Here is a 16,844-nt window from a genome sequence, read left to right as displayed (position 1 = left end):
GGGTTCAAATCCCCACGTGACGCAAGTAGGACTTGCTGACAGTCGGGTGTGCAGATCATAGTTCTTTATTTTATTTAGATCCCGTGACACTTCCTTCATATTTTTCTGTGTTTGTTTTGTGCATCTTAAACTTTAAAACTGGGAAACAAAATGTTGGAGGTGGGTTGAACATTTCACCCAGTACTCAGGCACATATAATGTCACTCTTATCTCAAGGTGATGCTGTTAAATTCAAGTTTGCGTTTCCACAATTACCTCAGTCAAAATTCTTTCTTCACTTTAATCTCTGTTGTTCTCTTCTGAAAATATCAATGTATTTGTTTTTTTTTGCTAAATTCACTTTACAGTGGTGAGAGATGGGAAGAATGGGATGCAAAATAAATGGTGACGACGTATGATGTTCTCAAGCCTGATTATAAGTAGTAAATGATGGGAATGAAGGATGATTACCAGATAGCCTTGGCACACTAATGCATTTCCTTGAACCTCTTGATTGGTCAGGCAAGGACATCATTGGTCAGTGCCTTTAAAGATGCTGTCTTAGAATTTACATGCTGGCAGATAGTTTGAATTATAGTAAAAAGGTTTGTCATTCAGACAGCCTATTAGTAGAAGATAAAGTCCCATTCTGTAGAATTTTTGTGTTGATTGAGTTGACTCATTTTTAAAGAAAGACAGTCACTCGACGCCTGTAAGAGCTGCCAGCACATCCCCTATATATGTTGGCAGTGCAGGAAGCTGAGAATGCTTCAGCACCTCTGATTAAAGTTTTTTGCAAAATGAATGAATGAATAGACTTGCTAACTCATGGATATCTATTGTTTTTTGTTTTTTTCTCTTCATATTACTGCTGGCGGCATTAACAGAAAGCCTGTATCAGTGTTTTGTCAAGCCTCATACTGTAGATAAATATAGCACAGCACATCAAGTACAACAAATTATTTTACATTTTCCTTCATGCTGATGCTTTTATCCAAAGCAACTTACAATTGCTATACAAGTCAGAGGTTGCACGCCTCTGGAGCAACAAGGGGTTACATCAAGCCATCACCACCCTTAAATTATATACATATTTGCATAAAAGCCATACACTGCAAAAACATTTTTGATAATTTATTCCTAAATTGTTTTGCCGTTGTATGTTTTAATATTTTATAAGAGTAAATTTGCTGGTTTTTAGTATTTTCATTGGCTTGCTAGGCCAGAGAAACTGCGACCTTCTGTCTCAAACATGATAAAACAGATATCATAAACTCTGACAAGTGAATTCACATCAGATCATTCAAACGTGGCTTCTTGAAAATGTTAGCAGAATAGCTCACTTGTTACAGAAACATTTGGGTAACTTTGTTTTCATTCCAAGGCTGGATTTTGGGAAATTTTACTATTCAAAAGAGCAGACAAGGTTTTGTCTTGTGATGTTCTTTCGATCCCCGCCTGTTTTTTCTTCGCCACAGTAGTTGTTCAGTGGAGTATATCAGCCCTCTCTCTACAAAAAGCCTGACCGCTCTAGTGTGAGATAAAACTGATATCTTCATTCCGCCTCCTCCCCAACTCACTCTGCAAGGCACATCACAGTACAACTCAGGCAGGGAAGGAATGAATGAAAAGACATACATTATTCCCCCCCCATCACACACACACTTAAAGACGCTGAGAAGCAAATGCAATTCCTTTTTTAATATATGCACAGTCATTGGCATGACAGACGGACGCAGCACAAAGCTGTTACTGGAGCTGTTATCTCCCTTGATCTCCTCTTGGCTAGGTGAAGCATTAGCATAACCACACACATCACCTGAACAATAGACAGAGTAAAGACGTGTGTGTGTGTGTGTGTGTGTGTGTGTGTGTGTGTGTGTGTGTGTGTGTGTGTGTGTGACCTTGTATACAGTGTTTAAGGGGGCTTTACTAAGCCATAGTGCCCAACCCTGGTATAAAAAGAACATGGTACTTGATGTTTTTTTCACATCCAGCAGTAGCCTTACTTCTTTTTAGCATCTTAAATATAAATAGCTCTTTAAATTAACATGGCTTTTTCTTGTATACTTCAACATTTTGTATAATGTCCAATCCTGTACTGTCAATATGTACAATACCTATGGGGAGAGTGTCTTGTGGGTCAGTTGTGGGTCAGGGTATTATAAGGGCTTATTAAAACTGCTTGTTTTTCCAACCAATAGTCCAAAACAAAAAGATCTAATAGTCTTTGTTTGAACAACTGATTTAAAAGGGTTGGGCACTGAAACCCGGTACCAATATGGAACCAGTTCCTTCTGGATGCAAATTGCGGTACCTCTTTTCGGTGCCACTTAAATTTGTCGATTGACCTTTTTTCTGTTCAATCAACAAAAAGTTAAAGTTAAATTTTAAATATAATTTTTTTTTATTAAAGCCCTTTTTTTTCTTTTTTTTTTAAGGCTCAATTTGGCAACGGAATTGTCAACAAGCCCCAAACGATACCGAATCCTACTGATTTAATCAACTAATTGTTGTAGCTTTATGGCAATCAAAAAAACAGTATTGTAATTCAGTAGCCAGATTTTAATTGGTCTAACTCCACTGATAGTATTAAGAAATTCACTAAAATAACTTCAAGGAATGAATACTGAAATCAAGCTAATACAATGTGTTTATTTGACATGTCTTTTTCATCTTGCAGCACACAGACAAGATACAAAGAATCACTTTTGGAGAATAATTATCCCTTTAGCAGCAAACCATACAAATTAAAATTTGTTTTTCTTGAAAAATGCATTGCAAAGTGATTAAAAATGGCCACACCAATCTATCCCAGCATGTGCAGGAAAGTTTATTATTACATTATCTCGTATCCTCCAGCGGCGAGGCGATAAGCATTGTGAAGTGCAGTGTTAGTCTATGGAAGTCCAGAGGTTCAATACTGTAATGATTGTCTTTAGCTGGAGGGGGATTTCTTACTATCACTTAACGGACTTTAATTTGCGGTCCTTGTCCCTTCTGTCCACTTGCGCCATTGATCTGTGTGTGTGTGTGTGTGTGTGTGTGTGTGTGTGTGTGTGTGTGTGTGTGTTCGTTCTCTCACCACAGAATTTCTGCAGTCGAGCAGCTTTGGAAGCTCTGGGCTCCTGTCTGAACAACAAATACTCTGAAGGCTACCCAGGGAGAAGGTGAGTGTGTTCATTCAGTCACACCCAGCTTATTAACACTGTTGATATTCTTTGCTTTAGGATATTTGTTATATTTGCAGACATGAACACCTAAACACGCACATAGACACTGATTTATTCTGTGTTCTCTAGCTTGCCCTATAATAATACATGCCAACCACACTGCAAATAATCCACAGCCTCTGCCTTGCCAAAGAAAGTTCCTGGGGGGATACATTGGAAGAATTTAGTGCCCAGGCTGATAGTTTTCTATTTTCAGTTTTCCTATTTTCTGTTATTTCCCTCAGATAATTCACATTTATCAGCAGCAAACAGAGAACTGACATGTTTTGAAATGGTTCTCAGTTTATGCCTTTGATTCCTGGAATACAAGCCTACTATAAATCTCCCTCCCACTGTGGTTTTAATTTTATTTTCCCCCCACATCCTACTCATCTGCTGTTTTACACTTTAATGTAATGAAACAAAAGGGTGACCTCATTGAATGAGTGGTTTGTACAGTAGTCATCTGTTGCTCCTTCATCTGTAATTCCTCTGAAAAGGTTTTTGTGACCAACAGTGCCATTTTTGGCAAATGCATGATTGGTAACAAGCACTGTTGATATTGACTGAAAGCAGCTATAACCAGTATATTTATAATAACAATTTATCAAATGACAATGTGAAAGGGGCTTGTAGTGAACCTACAGAGAATTATCACCTGGATTTGCAGCTCCTCATGGCTTTACAGAGCTTTAGAGTGACATTCAGCTCACATCTCTCATAGCATTGTTTCAAGCGAAAAAGCTTTAAAATCTCAGTGTACACCTGCTCATCACCAAACGGCAGACAGAAAAAGTTAGCGACTAGCTGGTGAACATATTGGAACAGTTAGCAGTTAAATATTTCCCTCAGGAGCTGGTAGAGACCAAAAACACGAGAAACACGACTTTGAATGACACCCTGAATAAGTGATAATGTTGCTCCCCATACACTTTCTTATAAATAAGAAACTATGTTCTAACAAGCCCGCCATATCGACTTAAAATGGGATGATATGTCATTGTTCATAACTTGTTTCCTGTGGCAAAAAACATTATTGCGGGTTTGAATTTAATTACTATTGGAGCTGAATCCAGAAGGATATTTGCAGGAGAGATGAATCTGTAAGTAAATGGCCGAAGAGTGTCTATATTTTTTTTTTTTCCTACCCCACCCTCAGATACTATGGTGGAGCAGAAGTGGTTGACCAAATTGAGTTGTTGTGTGAGAAACGAGCCCTGGAGGCCTTTGACCTGGACCCAGCTCTGTGGGGTGTTAACGTCCAGCCGTACTCTGGCTCTCCTGCTAACTTTGCCGTCTACACCGCCGTGCTGAACCCCCATGACCGCATCATGGGCCTGGACCTGCCCGACGGAGGACAGTCAGTAGTCACTGCTATTTCTTTTTATTCTTAATCCTCACCCTGTCACTTATTTTCTCCTGTTAGAATTTTCTGTCCCTGTTTCTTTGTTTGTTTTTTTGCGTGCATTTTCAGGTACTGCATTAGAAAAGGTTGATAGAAATGGCAAAATTCAAACAAACCTCCTCAGTTATTCAGAAAGGTTCTTATGCTCAATTGAAAAAGAGTCGACACCGAGAGGAAACACCTTTTTAAAAGAAGTTGTGATGTAAAATGTAAACTCACATGTCTGATCAGCTGTTTCTGTTCTGAGAGGAGGAGGTGGAGGAGGAGGAGGAGGAGGAGAAGAAGGGTTAGGGAATTCTGCCCCTCCATTTTTTTTTCCTCTTGGATGGCCAAGGTGACTAGTTTTGTGTTTTCTTCAGTCTCTTTGGATTTTATTGGTGGTTGGCAGAAAAGTGGTTTTGTTTCTAGCTACTTTTGTTTGTCAACTTCTACATTTTCTTCTCGGTTTTACAGCCACAGCGTAAAGTAGCCTTTACTGGCAACTTCTTGTGAAACTATGCTTTAGTCAAAGTATTTTCAACTCAAAGTCTGCTGTCTGAGATTCCTCAGTCAGATAGCTCTGAGGGGCATTAGCTTTGTTTTGAGAATTGTCTGTTAAGCAAACAACAGGACAACTATCTTATAAACAACAGTTTACTGGGCCATCTTGTTTAATACTTCAGTAATGCTGAAAGGGGAGACATCTCCAACCTCTGCAGGTTCTTTATAGAGGACGGCGTGTCGGTCCTGCAGGTGCTTTGCTCTTTCGTTAACACCGCTCAGTCACTTTCATATGGGCTTGCTTGTATCATTTGCTAGTATCCAGTTTTCTTTCTTTGTAATCTTCTTTTTTTGTAACATTTCAAATGTTTGCTTCAAATTTACTTGACTATTAGATGGAAATGTGGCTACTGACATGCATTTTACCTCCTTTTTTCCTGCACATTTGACTGACCACATGTTTCTTTTTGATCCCCAGTCTGACTCATGGCTACATGTCCGATGTGAAGAGGATCTCAGCAACCTCAATCTATTTTGAGTCCATGCCCTACAAGCTAAATGTAAGTAGAGAACCCTACAGCTGATATGACTTCCTATACCAGTGATAAACAGTCAGCTCTTTTGGTAATGGTGAGGAACAGTATCACCAGTAAAATTGATGGGAATGGGACAACAGCGATACAAGCCATGATTCATCCTTTCATGTCAAGGCAATAGGAGGGAATTTGTTCTGACTCATGAACCGACATGAACCAGTACTGTTGGTCAGAACTGCTGATGTGTCAGGATCTACCGTCTTAGATATCTGATACCTGCCAGTGGAAAGCATTGCTTGTTCTGCTGTAGCACTCTCTACAAGGTTTCATGTGTTTTAGTTATCTCTTCTGCTTTGTCAGTTTCTGCCCTTAATTTTAAAGTTGTCGGTTGACATAAAAGATTGTGCTGGTATTAATGTAGGAACCACACCAAGACTGTAAGTGAACGTTTGCAAGTGAATATGTTGTACGTTATGTTGTGGAGTTAAGATGTGTTCCTTGCTAACTGAATTTTCTTAAGCCCCTTCACTGTAAATCTGTAAAAAAAGAAAAATGGACTGGATAAATACCAGTTTGTGCCTGTACCTCCACGACATAAAATATGTAGTGTATGTGCTGCTTATAATAAACCATACTTTTTTCTTTTTTTTAATAGATATTGCTGTCATTATGTTGGCAGTAAAGTACACAGTGATTTCAGTCATCCTTATCAGTAGGTATCAAATGTGAAGAATATACCACATTTGTTGTTTTGATCAAAATGTACGCACTGTTTTTTGTTTTTTAAATTACTTCTGTTTGAGTCATGGAATGAAATTAGCACCTGCCACCTGGCAAATACAGGGTAAATGTTTGCTGTGGCAGGTAAAAATTTCAGGTCACCTGCCACCATGACAGATAGGTTTTCGTCATATTCTTTTAATTTAAAAAGCAATTCTTAAGGAAAGAATAGCAAGGGATTAAGGTTACATGATATATTCCATATGTCCACAGCCAGGTACCACTGACTCAGTGTTTATAAGAAGAGTGTCAAACAAATTGAGTGGCTGGTAGAAATGTTCAGTAACCTGCCTGAAAAAAAACTAATTTCAGACCCTGGAGTCATTGACTAAAGTAAGTAGAGAGTACAATGAGCACCAACATCTACATTTCAAATGGCAAATATGCTGGTCTTGGTATTTCCTCTGAGAACGAATTCAATAACAAGATAGTGATTCAAAATAAACAGCAAAGAAGAAAAAGTGTAATAAAAACATTGATTCCCTTTTTGGGAAATCCTATTTGCACTTATGCCCCCGAAGGAATAACACCAAGGCAGTGTGGTTAGGGGTACAGTCGCTAACTCAAACTTCAGCCCAGCAGACACTTGCTGGCAGATGCTAGGTGACAGAAGGGCTTGCATGTAGATGTTTTGGTTGATGTCCCTCACAATGCAACCATACAGTGCTATTAGTTTAGTATAGTATGTAAATCACTCATTGAGATCTGTACTACCAGGTTCCCTCAGAAGTGACGTAATTTTTTTGAGTCAACATGTTGATATGATGAGTGTGCATCGTATTTTAGTGTACAGTGTTTTATTCCCGGGGTCATGGTTGTGTGGTAGTGTTGGTAGCAGCTGATGGATGGCCATGAGAGTCTGCATGCCCAGGCCCGCTGATGTATGGGCAGGCAGGACCCCTCTGCGAGAGAGATAATGGGAAATCGACAGGCTGGCCAGCACCACTGGCTCTGTCTTCACAATGAGCAGCTTGATGGAGTGAGGGGGCATCCATAGATGTGCTCTGGAGATGGGAGATTATCAGGTTGTCTAAATAAAGCTCTCCCTCCTCCTTTCCTCTCGCCTTTTTCTTCATTGTGTCTCCTTTTATTCTCTATCCTTTCTGTCTCTCACTTTGTTTTTCCTTCTCCGTGCTGCTCTCTTTCCCTCGCCTGTAGTGTCTCTCTTTTCTTGTGCTCGTCGGAGGAGTAGAGGGGTAAAACTGGATATTCAGGCACACTAGTCGACTCCATTTCATGTGACTTTTGAAGTACATCCCCCAAACAATGGTTTGTCTAACATATTTCTCAAATTGCGTATCTCAATGAAAAGAGCAGGGAAAAGTCCCCAAACCAACGTCTGATCTGTTCAGCCTCATCACACCAGTTGAGTGATCCCTGAAAGGCTGAATTAGGATAAGTAGGGGTGCATTACTGCAATTGCTCCATCTTCTTCCTTGATGTGATGGGTTGAAATGTCTCCCTTAGATAAATCCCTTCCCCTTTTTAAGGTAGCCAAAGTACTTCAAATGCAGCTGCATCAAATGATCTTCAAATGGTAAAAAATCTCTCTTCCGTGTTGATATGTTTGCTCTTGATCCTCAAGATATCTGACAACTTTTTTTTTTTTCATCCTCATGTTCCTTTTTCTTCCCCCTGACCCTTACTCTCCCTCTAACACTCCCTCTAACGTTTTTATATTTATCCTCCACTTCTTTCCTCCCTCTCTGCCTCATTTTCTCTCTCCTCAATCTGCCCCCCCCCTGTCTCTGCAGACTGCAACAGGACTCATAGACTACGACCAGATGGAGATGACGGCCAAGCTGTTCCGGCCCAAGCTCATCATCGCTGGCACCAGCGCCTATGCCCGCCTCATTGACTACGCCCGCATCAAGAAGGTGCACGGAGAACTCTCTCTGTATTTCAAACTCACCCGCTACCTGTTTTCTCCACTTCTCATCCTGCATTAGGGAGGTCAGACCAGCTTTGTCTTTTTATTTAAAACTCCGTCAGCCTTTATCACCGAACTTTCACACTCACCTGCCTCCCTTAGTGATAGGTCGCACCTAGCCGGGATCACTTCCAACCACATCTTCGTTAATTTCTGTGCCCCAGCAGAGACCTGTCTGCTCTAAATACCGAGCATTCACTTTCAAACGGCAACATTTCCAAATACAAATCAATTTTCTAGGGTCTTTCACACTTGCACTCAACAAAAATGCTTTCTTCCTCTCTTGCCTACTCATCCGGACTGAACGTGGATACTCGCACTGACTCATACAGCAGCAACTTTTAACTGCACACTTCATTGCTCTCTTTGACAGTGCACAAGAGGCCCCTTTTATCTGTTTTGCTATACCCACCCGCTCATTCACTTCATTCACTCCATGACTGCTTCCCTTTTGTTGCAGAGCTCCACTTTAGCTAGTACCATCAGATGGAGTGTCCCACCATTACAGAGCTGTGTTGTTATTAAGCACCATAACTACTTTGCCACTAGGCCTGAAGTGGGGCCATATTTTCCCCATGGCATGTGTGTGAAACTGTTCACTGTTTTATGACAGAATCTGCCAGGCCGGGCTCCTCTCCAGATTTTCAGTGTTGTTACTTAGATTGGAGTAGGGGTTTTTTTTTGTATCTGAAATTTGTTTCACTACCGACGTTCATCAGCTACCGCACATCACCCTCTTGTGTTCTTTACCCCCTCCAGTAACCTTGCCATCTATCCTGCCTTTTAATCTAATAAACATGCGCTGATCCAGTTTAGATATGAAAGGAAGGGAGATTGTCATGATAATGCATATTAATTGGAGCACTAAAAAGATTGTTTACTGCTCTGATCATTTGCCAGCGAGTCATTTGCATGTTAGCGAGCTATTTATTGTTTGTGCCTTTTTCAATAAATGTTGGCAAGAGACGGCAAGGATTTATTGAATTACACTGTAATATTTCGGGCCTCTGAAGACTGTGGAAGAGTGCAATAACACCAGCTCTGAATTGAAATATCTGCCCTTGGAGAAGACAGGTATTGCTAACAGATGTAGATGTAGTTAGTCTTAACTATGGGGGAATTATATAAATGGATAGCGCTAAGAGATTGTATCTTGCATTTCTACTTGGAGCACAGTCAAATAGTAGTTTAGTTTTATAGTAAAGTCCTTTCTGGTAGCACTCTGTATATCAAGAATAATAAATGCAAAGACAGTGCTGTTAATAAATATTTGGACAGTGCACATTTTTACTCTGTGCTCCAGGACACTACATCAGTGGCTGAGGCTGAAGTGCTGACACTCAGCATTATAGGGGTTTGAGTGTGTTCCCATCTATGTTGGATTAGCAGTGTAGACTTTTTGTTCATAGTCCCACAATTTTAACAAGAATACTGAAAAGGCAGCTGAAGAGGTTTTCATGGCAAAACACTAAAATGCTAAATGACTTCAATCAGACTGAGTATTTGTTCACTTGCTAAAGATCAAACTGAAGGCAAACCCCACCCCCACCCCCCTAAACAGGTGAGAACCTAAGAAGTTTCGTAGAGTTTGTAGACTTAAGGTCGTTACTGACTTCTATCTGAACTTGTCTAATGACTTGGTCACCTAAAAGTAAGGGATTATGTATAAGATTGTATTGTTCCTACACCGTAAATCTGGAGGGGCAAACACCTTGAGTCAGCACTTCAAACTGACTCACTGTTTCATTTTAAATCCAAAGCTCTGGAGCAAACTTAGTTCACTGTTTATAAGGCAGTAATTTCATGACTGTGGGCTTGTACAAAAAAGTTATAAAATAAAAATGTAATATAAAATGTGCTGCCTCATGCTATAAATTCTAATCCTAATTTTGTGTTTGTTCCCTCTTTTCCACCCTTTTCACCCTCAGCTGTGTACTGACATTAAGGCTTACATGCTAGCTGATATGGCCCACATCAGTGGCCTGGTGGCAGGCAAAGCCATCCCCTCTCCCTTTGAATATGCTGACCTGGTCACCACTACCACACACAAATCCCTCAGAGGAGCCAGGTAAGAGCAGCAGAAAAGTCAGAAATGTCTCATTAGAACTGTTGCATTGTTGTGACTGAAGTTAGGGTCTAAGAGGCTCAATAGCAGTGCATTATTGTTTCTCCCTGTCACATACCTTTTAGAGCATCATGAAAATTATTTGTTGTCTTTAGTAGTATTTTGTGACGTCATGATACCCTCCTAATCAGACAGCTGCCATGCATAGCGACAAATCAAATTATGAAGGATGATACCTTTTTTGGGATTTAGAGAAAAATAAAAAGGTAAAAATGCTTTGTCAGTTAATTAGTCTGTTCTGTTCAGGGCTGGCCTCATCTTCTATCGTAAGGGTGTCCGCTCGATGGATAAGAAGGGGAAAGAGATCATTTACGACCTGGAGGACAAGGTCAACTTCTCGGTCTTTCCCTCACTGCAGGGTGGACCTCATAACCATGCCATCGCTGGTGTGGCTGTGGCGCTCAGACAGGTCAGCACAACACACAAACTGCATACAATGCAAAAGTAACTAACTTTATTTGTATTGATGTAACACTTTATTACCCTGGTCTTCTATTTCCTAATGAGAATTTGATGATCAGATTTTACTGTGAAACAAAATCTTACCTCAGGAACTTGTTCCCTAAGCTACTGTGCACATCTGCACCTTCTCTTTCTCAAGTGTGAACTGTCTAATGCTGTGCTACTGAAATATAATCTGTTAAAGATGATGGGAAGCCAATGTCTCTCATGACGTGTTGATAACTCTCAAATCATTTCTTGAGCTTAAACAAACAAAAAACTTAATCTAACTTAAGTCTGTCTATATAGCTCAACCGCCTTCCATTGTTAATTTGTGTTTGGCCAGGCACAGTCTGCCATGTTCAAGGAGTATATCAGCCAGGTACTAAAGAACGCCAAGGCTATGGCTACAGCTCTCCTCAGCAAAGGCTACACCCTGGTATCAGGTAATCTAACTTTTTTAAGCATTAAGCAACTATTTAAGCATTCTTTTTTTATTTTTATTATTATTTCCTGGGAGACACTGCCTCAGCAAACCGCAGCAAGAAGCAGAAAAACACAAGTCAATAAAGAGTAATGTCCTGTCACAAAATGCAGATTACACACCAGAATAGCATTTAAATTCATGATGTGCAGAAGGCTAATGTCAGTGTAGCTGTCCTGTCAGTCAAGAAAATAAAACCAGATGAAAGTGGTCTGTTTCTGGTTGTGAATGAATGCTTGAATATTGTACTGCGTTTAATTCGCTGGCCTCAGCTTTTTTTTGATGTATAGCCTTCAATTGCTACCCTAAACAACACAGAGTGCTGTGCTTACACTGCATTGTGTGCATTCTCCATTCTTTTCCCACTCCTTTGTAGATGTTGTGTAAAAAAGAAAGGGGTGTTGAATACTGTTAGTCTATACGAAACATTAAAAAAAGGAGTGTGGCGCTACCTTAGGTAAGTTAGTTACATTAATGGCTGAAGGAAAATGTAGGCATTTTCAAGTATGCACATTTTAGTAATAATATACAGTCAGTTGCCAGTTTATAGGAACACCTAGCTAAAACTAATGCGGTCTAATACAACAGTCCTGCAACAAGTCCTCCTTCATGAATGATGTTTGGTTGATTCAACTTTATGGTCATATTGGAGGCTGCAGGTGCACTTGACCTGGAGTGCATTATATACCCTCACTGATATTAAAAGGGTGGACAGAATTTCATGTCCCAGAATGAAGTAAACCTACAGTTCTCAGATTGACACAAAGCAGATATGTATATAAACATGGGGAAATGTATGGGAAAGGTGAAGATGTGATTCATTGGAGGCCCTGATTAGGCATGGGCCGCTATGAGACTTTCACGGTATGGTAACCTTAAGCAAGAGTATCAAGGTATCGCGCTTACAGCTCTAAAATGTGTTTTTAAATGTCTGGGTAAAAAACATCACCTTTTTTCCACTGAACACAATTTTTTACTTTTAAGCAATAAGATATTCTACTGCTGCTAAAAATAATGTCAAATAACGCTATAAAATCCATTGTTATTATTTCAGTGTTGATGCACATATAAACATAAGGAGAGAGAGAGAGCGCAAGTGTGTCATGCGCACACACACAATGTTCAGGGATTCCCCTCCTTCGGCCATCCTACACACAGGTGACTGAGGAGAGGGCGTGTTTTGCGCTATGCTGCTCACAACCAACCTGCAGGATTCCTGCACTTTCTGTATTTGACAAGACAAAAAAGCGGCTCATACCACAGCAACGCTATAACAGAAATAACTTTTTGCATACAGCAGGATACATTGAAACCGGTAACTGGCCCATGTCTAGACCTGATAACACACTACCCAACAGTCATTTAATTAACTGCATTCAGTTTCATATCCTAAAGCTCACAAATCTAGTAAAATTACCTCATCCATGTTAAAGTAAAGTTGAGGTGGTCTAATCAAAGGCTTAAAAGTGAAGTCTGTTTTTACAGTCTCCGACTTTCCTCCTCTTCAAAAGTTATGACTAAAAATGCTGAATATTTCAGGTGGGACCGACAACCACCTGGTCCTGGTGGACCTGCGGCCTAAGGGCATTGATGGGGCTCGGGCTGAGAGGGTGCTGGAGCTCGTGTCAATCACTGCCAATAAGAACACCTGCCCCGGGGACAAGAGTGCCCTGACTCCTGGTGGCCTCAGGCTTGGTAAACTTCACGTTACATTACATTTAACTTTAAGGTTTTGTCATACTTATTAAGGGTATAATCAGAAACCACATTTTATGGTTTGTATATACAAAAGGTTTTAAATCTCAAAACATGTGTAAATATCACCACTTTGTCAAGATAATAATTTTTGATATGCTGGTCTGCTATTCAGCCTGATGTGTTCAATATTTAACTACAAGGTGAGTTGTTTTTCTGTCAAATTTACTTTGCACTTCCTCTTCACGTAATCTGTTTTACTTAAAATGTAGTTCTGCATATGGAAATTAGTCAGCCACCAATTAAGCCACAAGCACTGAGCACATCATGATTAATTTAGCATGTTTGGGTTTTTAATCATCTTCCAGGAAGTTCAAGAGCTCCCCATCTACACTGCCACATTTATAGCATTGTCTTAAGGCGAGGTTCTATTAATTGTTTATTATATTGAGATTTGGGCTGCACCTTAGTGACCCATCAGCCATTAGTATCAGTGTATGTTTGACACATCTGGAGTCTGTGTAGATGCATTACTAAAATTTTAAGTAGCTCCAGGGTTCTTTTTTTTTTTTCCCAAAGACCATATGGTTGGTAAGTAGAAAAAAAAATAGTTGGAGTCAGTTGGGCCTGTAAAAGCAAAAGGGAGTAATTGCTACTTACTTTGTATTTCAAGCTGCAGATTTTGTGTTCTTCTCGGCCACAGGTGCTCCAGCCCTGACCTCCAGACAGTTCAAAGAAGCTGACTTTGTGCAGGTTGTCGAGTTCATGGACGAGGGCTTCAAGATTGCCTTGGACGTCAAGAAAAAGACAGGCAAGTCTACTGTGAGAAGGGAGACAGATTACAGTGTAGCCTTTTTTTGTCTTTTCTTTTTAAATCATAATTTGAAGCTATGCACTTATGAGAAAGGCAACAAAAGTGCAATATTAAATTGTTGGATACTGAAACATAAGGGGAGGCCTGTGGTGGGGGGAAAAAAAAAGAAGGAAGTAAAGAAATTGAAAACTGAGCCTTCCCTCCCCCCTCTCTCCTCTGTTGTCTTCTCCAGGAAAGCTCCAAGACTTCAAGAACTTCCTTCTTCAGGACCCAGAGACAGTGGCTCGCATCGCCGAACTGCGCCACCGCGTAGAAGCTTTTGCCAGGCCCTTCCCCATGCCAGGTTTCCACGACCATTAGGCAAGCCAATATAGAGTCGAGGGGCCATAAAAGCCAGGTGGCAGAAAGCTGGCTGGGCAGAAGTGTGCAAGGAGAGGGGGAAACATGTGGTCGGTGCCTGTGATTCGTTCCCTTTATTCTAATCACATCTGGGAAACCACATTTGTTTTTTTCATACTACTTTGCAGTTATCCATCAAGCTATTCTTGTAAAGTCATGCCCTCCATGTCGAGGTAAAGAAACAATAAAATATGGCTGATTTTGTAGAGCCGAAGAACCTATTTTCTATGGTATGTGTAAATATACTTCTCAGTTGTCTTCATGCATCTTCAATAATGTGGGTGTGTGGGAGGAAAAAAATAACATATCAAATCAAACAACAAGCAACAGCTCTTGGTGTCACAGTCTCTGTGACTTGATTAGTGTATAATTAGTTATAAGAATATACTAAAGAGTCTTAATGCTGTAAAGAGTCTTAACAAATCCCATTTATGTAGATTATTACATTCACATGGAGATGTGTGCACGATAGCTTTCTGCTGTCATTTTCTGTTTAGGGAAACCAGGTACATGAGGAGGCTTCATGAGATTAAGGGGTGTCCTGCCATACAGATGGCCTTTTACATTTCTGTGGTGGAAAGTTAGTCAAAAAAATTTAAAGAAAGAACCAAAATTTAGTAAGAATATCATTTTAAAGTTATCCCTTCAATTTAGAGGAGATGTGTGCAACTTGTCTTTTACAAGTCAGATTATAGAGGAGGTGGATTAATAATTCTAACACCTTTTTAATGTATAGTCCAATAAAGGTGGTCACAAATACTGTTTAATAACACATGTCACACACATTGTAAACACATTTTTAAAATGGGAATTTGTATTAGATTGCATTAGACTAAAATATGTCCACCTTGTGTGAAAATCTATTTTTAGTAATTTTCTTTCTACCCTGTAATGATTTTGTCCTTTTCTTCAATTTCAGTGTTTAATTGCATTATTATTTTTGTAATGAGAGATAACCAAATGGACTAACAGATCTCCCCTCCATTATTATTTCATACTTTCCTGTTAAGCGTGTTTACAAAGAATATATACTTTTCTATATATTTAAAAAGAGTTAACTATGTAATTTCCATCACATCACCTATATCTTAAGGTTTCCAATACCAGCTGGTTTGTTGTACCAGAAGAAATTTGTAGTGCAGTCTGCCTCATTTTAAGTCCCAATCATTTCACCATGGTGTTCTGTGGTTGAAACTGTAAAGCAGCTTGATTTGATAAAACAGTATTTTGTCGTCTCTCCGGTTCACAGATTGGAACTGTTGTCATTATCACTGCATCAGTGAGGAAGCAAGATTTCTGTTTGTGAAAGGGTCTTACAGCACAATTGAGAAAAGAGTATTAGAGCTGGATGGCGTGGTTACTTTACTTTGCACAAAACGCAGCTTCTAAAGTGAACCAAATCATATGAATTATCCACATCACACATTTTTGACAGCCAATATATTAGACTTTGCCAAAATATACCAAAAAGTAGTTATTTTTAACTACGATGTTCATAAATCTCCTGTTTTCCTGCAATCATCTCTGATATGTACCTGCCATTGTACATCGACACAAGTTTGAACTAACTGTTTTTTTTTTTACATAACATTTCTATTAATTAGTATTTGGTGAGTACATAATAAAATACAATACTGAAAACACTGTATTGTGTTATTAATATTATACATCACTTGTCACAACCAACTAGTATGTGGGAAGATGTCATTCTGTCAAAATCTGATAATGTTTATGTGGGAGGCTGTGCACTTTAGAGAAAATGTATGTGAAATAATATTTAACTAGCTATTGTACAAAAATGATGAGGAGTAATGGAGTTGCAGTATATGTAGTATCTGGTGGCAGTGTTTCGATAAGAAAATGTGTCCCTATCAACCTAGATTCTCACCACCTAATGCTGCCCTGCTCAGAAGACCTATTTTGCAGTTGAGAAATACTTGGGTGCATTTCTTAGGTTAGCTACTTATAGTATTAGTAGTATTTCCATTTCATACAGCTTTACACTATGTGGAAATTTTGTACTTTTTACACTACATTGTGATGTCAACTGATGAGTTTTCTTAGTTATGTAGGGGAGAGTGGGGTGAGTTGAGCCAGTTTTTACTTGGTGTCTTTAGGATGTGGTGCATCCCTGGGAATAATCCATTTGGATCTAAAATAAACTTTTCAAAATCTGGCGTGTACTCTTGGCTCATGTGGTTCATATGAGGGGGTAAGTTGAGCCACATGGGGGTCCGTGACATCAATGGCATTTTATAATGCAAACTCAAATGGCAGTTCCAAACATTTAATTGCATTTAGTAGTGAAATATAGTTGTTTCATATCTATGTATCCTTTAAAGTCATCCTGTTTGTCGTCATGTCCCGTGCCACCTGATGAACGGACTTCCTAGGGTGACCAGACGTCCTGAAAGATCCGCGACAGTCTCAAATTACTAGCCGTTGTCCAGACTCCTGTCTGGGTTGTCCCGAAAATCAGACCTATGAGTTTTGATTATAGCTTAATTAATCATTAAATACTGATCATTGTGCAGTTCTCTTGCTCCAGCAGGGGTTGCAGGTTA

The 16,844-nt window shown here is 39.6% G+C and overlaps 1 protein-coding gene across 1 annotated transcript in view; it reads left to right on the top strand.

Annotated features, from left to right (window-relative positions):
* Positions 1-15,924, top strand: part of shmt2 (serine hydroxymethyltransferase 2 (mitochondrial)) — a 33,426-nt gene extending 17,502 nt beyond the window's left edge. The window contains exons 3-12 of the mRNA XM_038696081.1: positions 3,070-3,149; positions 4,351-4,551; positions 5,555-5,636; positions 8,147-8,269; positions 10,251-10,390; positions 10,694-10,856; positions 11,235-11,334; positions 12,912-13,067; positions 13,771-13,878; positions 14,114-15,924. Of these exons, the coding sequence (XP_038552009.1) occupies positions 3,070-3,149; positions 4,351-4,551; positions 5,555-5,636; positions 8,147-8,269; positions 10,251-10,390; positions 10,694-10,856; positions 11,235-11,334; positions 12,912-13,067; positions 13,771-13,878; positions 14,114-14,241 (1,281 nt within the window). The 3' untranslated portion in view covers positions 14,242-15,924. The remainder of the gene's footprint in view (positions 1-3,069; positions 3,150-4,350; positions 4,552-5,554; positions 5,637-8,146; positions 8,270-10,250; positions 10,391-10,693; positions 10,857-11,234; positions 11,335-12,911; positions 13,068-13,770; positions 13,879-14,113) is intronic.
* Positions 15,925-16,844: the final 920 nt, after the last annotated feature.

This window comes from Micropterus salmoides, unplaced genomic scaffold (assembly GCF_014851395.1).
Source record: "Micropterus salmoides isolate LMB-PRFRI ecotype aquatic unplaced genomic scaffold, ASM1485139v1 Ms_hic_scaffold_4, whole genome shotgun sequence".
NCBI classification, from domain to species: Eukaryota; Metazoa; Chordata; class Actinopteri; order Centrarchiformes; family Centrarchidae; genus Micropterus; species Micropterus salmoides.
This window is presented reverse-complemented; position numbering and strand designations above follow the sequence as displayed.